Genomic DNA, 6,325 nt, shown 5'->3' with positions numbered 1-6,325 from the left:
GACTGTGACCTAATTAATGGTCCAACCAGCTTGAGCTCCTTTGTAGAAACTAAATTTAGTCCTAAATTATCGAGCTGCTGCGAGACATCTATATGTACAACCTACAACCCCCCCACGCCCACCCTTTTTTTTGTGCCGCTTTCAAATCCACACCAAACGTTTTCCCGTCTCCGACGATAAACTGCATGTTTTTGTGTTGATCTGTGCTCAGCTTTGGGCATGGCATATCAGGGCCTTAATAATAAGGTGTTTAACGTGTCTCTCGCCCCTCCGAATCCTTGCCTTAGGCAGCAGGTCGAGTGATGTTGAAGCAAGGGTACGGCAAGATTATCAACACAGCTTCCATGGCCAGTCTAATAGGTGAGTGATGATTCTATTTCCCCACTTTCTCTCTGGAGCCCCTCCATGTCTGCTTTTAATCTCTCCATTTGGCGTGGAGAGTTGGGCAGAGTGAAGGAGGGGGAGGAAGGGAGAGTTAAATACATTTGTGCTGTACAGCTATGTGGGTGAGTGCACATCGCATTAGATTTTCATCTTCAAACAAAGTCTTTTTTTTTAGCAGTTTTCTTCGTTTATGAGAAACTTAAGGTGAGCCTTCACTTTTAAAACAGGATTAGGCAACTTTTAGCCCAGTTAAACAGTTCTATAGAGATGCATCCACCCCTGCATACAGTAGCAGTGTTGTGATTGCATCTCGCCGAGGCATTTTTGCATCATAATAAACATCCCCTCTCCGCGGAGCTGTCTGGAGGATGTGGAAGGCAACCTGAGGTCCAACTTGGGAGGGGAGGGTTCCTGTGCCGCGGCAAAACCCCAGCCTGTGCCAACGGCCTTGTTTGAACAGCGGAAGACACTTTTAGAGTTTAGTGGGAGCCTAGTAAAAGCCTTGTAATTCGCTGCACCGGTGTAATGTTCCTCCTCCAACAGGTTTCTCCAGAGGAACTGCAACACTTCATCAGCAGTATAGTCAAATCGCCAGTAAAGCGCCGTGCCATATGGACCCCAGTCCCGACTGCAGGGGCAATCTGTAAAACAGGAACATGCTGGTAAATAGAGGCCGGCATAAAGAAAATGATCAATTACTCGCATTACGCTCAGTCCTTCAGGAATTTACTTTATTGGTCTGGACATCTGTTATAATATTGTCATAATGTGTAATCAGATGGGACCTGTTCTAGCCAAGTGGACGACCAAAAAGCAGCCGTAAATGTCCAATTAAAATGCACAATGACAGCTTTTTGTCCATCTGCTGAATGGAATGTGCTCGTGGGCCTGCAAACACCCCCTCGACACACACACACAGACACTCTCTGAACATCAACAACTATTTTTTTCTGAATGACGGCCAGCAGCTCAAAGACACCCGGACAGGAAATATCTATCTTGATTTTTTTTTTTTCTTTTCTTTTTTGGTTTTGACCTTACTTGAGGGATTTGTGACTCTCACACTCATACCTGCAGATCTGCCCTGCATAGAAATGGACATAACAACAGCAGCTGGGAAAAGAGTACATCATTTGAACTCCTTATCTGCTCAGAAGAATTCAAAATTTAAAAGGCGTGCCTGATAAAGAGCATGTTTTCTCCCACTTGCAACGGGCAATAAGTAGGGTGAATGTTAAAGAGGGCTTTGGAAAATGCTCTCCTTCTACTTCTTTTTCGCTTCTCTGGGGATTACTGCTCTTTAAGACGGCGAAAAACATCAATGCAGGTTTATTTAAAGGATGAAGGCATTTTCTGAATGGTATTTTGCGGCCGTATCATCAGGTCTTGAGCAAGGATTAGTGCTGTTAGGCATTTTGAGCTGTGTTTCCTGTCCTGATAAGTCGGATTTCACCTTCAATCTGCGTGTAAGCCCTGGGCTCGGCTCATCCTCGCCTGCTCCTCTGAGGTCCCAGCCTACCCTTATCCAGCCCAGCCCAACCCAACCATACCTTCCTCTGCAAGCTCGTCGCTGAACCCTGCTCATGGCTACCATCCTCCTGTCCCACCCTTTACTTGTTATTTCTTCAACACATCCCAGCTTTTACCCCTACACTGCAAATTGTATTCCTCTTTGTCTTCTTTTTTCCAACATCCCTAAATTGCATGCAGGATGCTCCAGCCCTTTTCTCCTCAGGACCACTCTCTGCCTCTCCGCAGCTGGCTGGTATTTATCATCCCCGGTCTCACACTGAAGCCATTTGGCAGTCAGATCGGCGGGTGATGAGGTTAACTACTAAAGTTGTATGTAACTTGGAGCCTTCCTTGTGATGATTAATCAACCAGGAGAAAATGAGCCCCTGTCCCGGCATCCCATGCAGTGTGCAGCATCTGTGATGGTCAAGGCAAACAAATGGCTCCCTCCCTTTGTTGCTGAGGACAGAGCATAACTGGACATTATAAGCAATTAATTTTACCTAGCATCATCCACAGAGTCCCCAGCAGCTAATGGAAGAGCTTTTATGTAGTGTGCACAAGAAACCACAGGAACTGGAATGTGCACCGTAGAAGCTATTGGCCCTCTGTAAGAAGGAAACTCTTCAGTTAAGGCAAATGATAAAACAACAAGAGGCTTTAATAAGAATGTGAAAAGTGCATACCACTATTAATGATGCTGTAATTGTTGCCTTCTTAAATGGCACGTTCCACTTCCCGAAATGGACAGCAGTGACTTTTTTCAGTAACTCATTTTCTTTCCACCCTTCACTGTCCAGTCCCCCATCCTCAGAAGCAGCTTTCATACAACACATCCAAGGCTGGTGTGGTCAAACTGACTCAGACTCTGGGCACTGAATGGGCCGACAGAGGAGTGCGCGTCAACTGCATCTCGCCGTAAGTACTGTCTATTTTTGGCCTTCCTCGTCTTCCTCCAAAACACAGTGGCCCACCTTTTGATTATAGCAAGCTGCGAAAGGAGGCAGTGATTAGCGCCGTTTTGCTTTCATATGAAGAGCTCCCGTTTGAGGGGGATGCACTAATTTAAGTCCTCAAACAATGCATCAGTGCTTAATTAGATGACGTCTTGAGGGATGAATCAACCAAACACTTGCTCTAATTGTTCTGTTCAATTAGGGAATCAAATTTGCAACCTCACTCCAAGTGTCGGTGCAACAATAGCGCCCTTGTTTGTATCTATTTGTCTGTGAAGCTGAGCAGTAGGAAGAAAAAGGAGGAGAACACAGGAAGGGGGCTGTTTGAATGTGTGTCGGGAGGGGAGGTAGGGGTGGTGGTTGAGGGGGCGGGGGGGTGTTAAGTGAAGCATCTCTTAGCCCCAGCCATCCCTGAGCAAATCCGTCCGGTGGCACCGGGCGAGCCGGGCCCAGTCACAGCCCCAGAACAAAGCCCTCACACACGCGCCACGCTCAGCTTTATTTATCGGCAGCTTGTTTGCTAATTTTAATTTGCAAAGAAGCAATTCGCTTCCCCCCCCACCCTCGCTAACCGGGTGTCTCAATGGGCCGCTGATTTCTTTGAAGTGACAGTCGGTAAATATGCATAAAAAAGGGACACAATTAGCGCTCACGAGGTTGACTGGAGCCTGATTCCATTGGCAACTTTAGCCGCAGCGGTGATAAGCTGCATTATCTAGAAAATTGGCTGAGGGAAAACAGTACCTCTGATTGCCAGGAAAGGTTCCAGATAACAGGGCCGCTGAAGAGAAATATAATTGAGGTGGAATATGTTAACCAAGGTGTCACACGCTCCTTGGAAGTGCTAATTTAGCCAAATGTTGGAATTCCATATCAAGGCACCAGGATACATCGAACAATGATTCAGGCCTCATGGCTTTTAGTCACTGTCACAGCGATTGTGGGGAAAGTCAGAAGTCGTCTCGTATTAGGCGCAGGCGGGCATGTTGACATATTTATTCAAATGTAAGCTCTGTGATATTTGACTGTAGAGGAGTGGAGAGAATGGCATTTGTTGTGACACGGCGCTATTAGATGCCAGTGTGCAACCAGCAAACTAAAAGCAGCGGTTTTCTGATAAACTTCGCCTAAATACTGTCTCGGCATCAAAGTAGCACATTTCAATGGGGAAATATAATAAGTATTTAACCAAAGGCTATGTGCAAATTATACCACACGTCCCCTCGTACCCATGGGCTCTTCCAGAGATGTGCCAGTCATTAAAGTGCCACCCGTCCCACAGTAAATATCATCAGAGATGCCATGCCATGCCCTTTCTGCAAAGGATAATTGGGTTTATTTTTGTCACCAAAGTAGTGGCTCTGAAACAACGCTGTCACTCCTGGCTCTGAACTGTGATGTCTTCTGATTTCATTGTGTGTGTCTGTGTGTGTGTGCTTTTCCCTCCTCTTTCGCTCTCTCACTTTGTCTGCTTCTCTTTTCAGGGGGATTGTTGACACCCCTCTCATCCACTCGGAGAGTCTGAGGCCTCTGGTGCAGCGCTGGCTGTCAGATATTCCTGCTGGTAGACTGGCTCAAGTGACAGACCTGCAAGCTGCAGTGGTCTACTTGGCATCTGATGCCTCTGACTACATGACAGGGCATAACTTAGTCATAGAAGGTGGGCAAAGTCTGTGGTAGAAGGGTTAGATGAAGAGATGAAAACTTTCCTCCCCCCTCTTCTTCATTCTCCAGGGATTAAAAATAGGTGGCATTCATATTATGTCCCTTTGAGACTTGAACAGCAATATCAGTTTAAATGAAACTGCAGTTTCTGGACAGGTGAGATCGGTTTTGGGAGTTTGGGGTTTTTTTTCTCTGTGCAGACTGTAGGCTTAGTTCAATGTCCGGTGTGGTACAACAGCAGAAAATGTTTTACTGAAAGGAAAATAAAGCAACAATGTTAAATACAGGAAAGAGTTATAAACATTTTTTTTTATTACCAATTTTTTTTAGCAGGAAAGTACCAAGCGTTACTTTCAATTGAGACCAAATTATCAGTTTCTTTTTTGTTACAGTGTTTTATTCCCTGGATGCTGCTTAAACATACTGATGACTGTGACTGTAACACTTTATTGTATCTGCTCCAACACAAACACAGATAAATGCTGTCAAAAATACAAATGGGTAATAAAAAGTAAAAAGGTTTTGTATTGTAATGAACTGGGGGAAGTTATCCTTGCATGTTAAAGTGAAAGACTGTGTGTGACTGTTTTTTTCCCTCTCATTAGCTGCTGTTGAGTGCTGTGTACAACAATTAGTCCCAATATTAAAACCACTGACATGTGAAATGAATAATATTGATCATGTGTTTGCCGGCATCCTGGTGTCCCTGAACGCGGCTGGCTCTTCCCCATAGATGTGCCACAACGCAAAAATTGTTCAGGGACAAGAATGTGACAAAAACTCCTAAGGCGCTGACCTGACCTATTTGTCTATTAGGCAAATAGGAACAAGCTTGATCCACAGAGGCTGCTACCTTAAAGACCCAAAGGATCAGCTGCCACCACCCTGGCACCCAAAGCCACATGCCCTGGTGCGCTGTTTGGTATGACAAAGAAGACCTGCATAACAGGCAGTTTTGATGTTTTTGCCGACAGCACAAGTAAACTGATATATTTTGTGAATTCTTAAAAACTCCAGAAATTTGCTCCTACACAATGTTTGCTTCATCGGTGACCAGTCACACCAGTGTGGGAGTGTTCTTGCACGTCTTGCACCTCGCTCTATTTCGCCTAGGACTCGTGCACCCAGCGTGATTGACCGAGCAGTCACCAGTCCGCTTCTCTCTACCTCTTTCTTGCCAAATGGTCCCCAGAAGTGGTACTTGTGAGAACCATCTTAATTGCTCCATTAACTGTTTGTGTGCTGAAAAACAATACTTAAAGGAGAGGTTAGCAGAGGAGGTGACCCTGGTTGCCGCAATTACATGAAAAGTAGTGGCCAATTAGCGCTCTCTGCAATGTGACACTGTTGCTGTTTGTGTGAGCAACTTCAAGTTCTCACTGTTAGTGACCAATCTCTGATTTCCATAATTGTGAGATTGGTCATTAATCGGAATGGCTCGTGAGAGGATCCCATTAAGATATGGAGTGAGATCTGATCATCTCCTCTCTCTTCTGTATTTATCTCCAGCTGCATTGGCACATTGGAAATTATTGGGATTCTTATCCTCGTATTTTCTGGTGAAATATCAAACTTTGGCTCAGCATCTGGAGGTGAGACTTTGTTCACGAGTTTGTCCTTTGTAGGACTGTTTCACTGTTTTGCCACTGAGGGGCAGCATAGAGTCAGGTGCAGCACTGATGCAAGGACAAAAACTTACAACAAGGGGTTATCACATTATTTGCTATCATCTAAAGATAATAACAGCGAGCTGCTACATGTATGTGGGCAGATTATTGCAAGAAGACCTCTCCAATTCTAGTATGCAA

General features: G+C 45.1%; 1 protein-coding gene across 2 annotated transcripts in view; it reads left to right on the top strand.

Annotated features, from left to right (window-relative positions):
• Window positions 1–5,182, top strand: part of zgc:113054 (uncharacterized protein LOC541322 homolog) — a 13,112-nt gene extending 7,930 nt beyond the window's left edge. For both annotated transcript variants that reach the window (XM_005943856.3, XM_005943855.3), the window contains exons 10-12: window positions 288–360; window positions 2,697–2,814; window positions 4,337–5,182. In XM_005943856.3, coding sequence (XP_005943918.1) covers window positions 288–360; window positions 2,697–2,814; window positions 4,337–4,532 — 387 coding nt within the window. In that variant the 3' untranslated portion in view covers window positions 4,533–5,182. The remainder of the gene's footprint in view (window positions 1–287; window positions 361–2,696; window positions 2,815–4,336) is intronic.
• Window positions 5,183–6,325: the final 1,143 nt, after the last annotated feature.

Source organism: Haplochromis burtoni, unplaced genomic scaffold, assembly GCF_018398535.1.
Source record: "Haplochromis burtoni strain Fernald_Lab_line unplaced genomic scaffold, NCSU_Asbu1 Contig_245, whole genome shotgun sequence".
NCBI classification, from domain to species: Eukaryota; Metazoa; Chordata; class Actinopteri; order Cichliformes; family Cichlidae; genus Haplochromis; species Haplochromis burtoni.
This window is presented reverse-complemented; position numbering and strand designations above follow the sequence as displayed.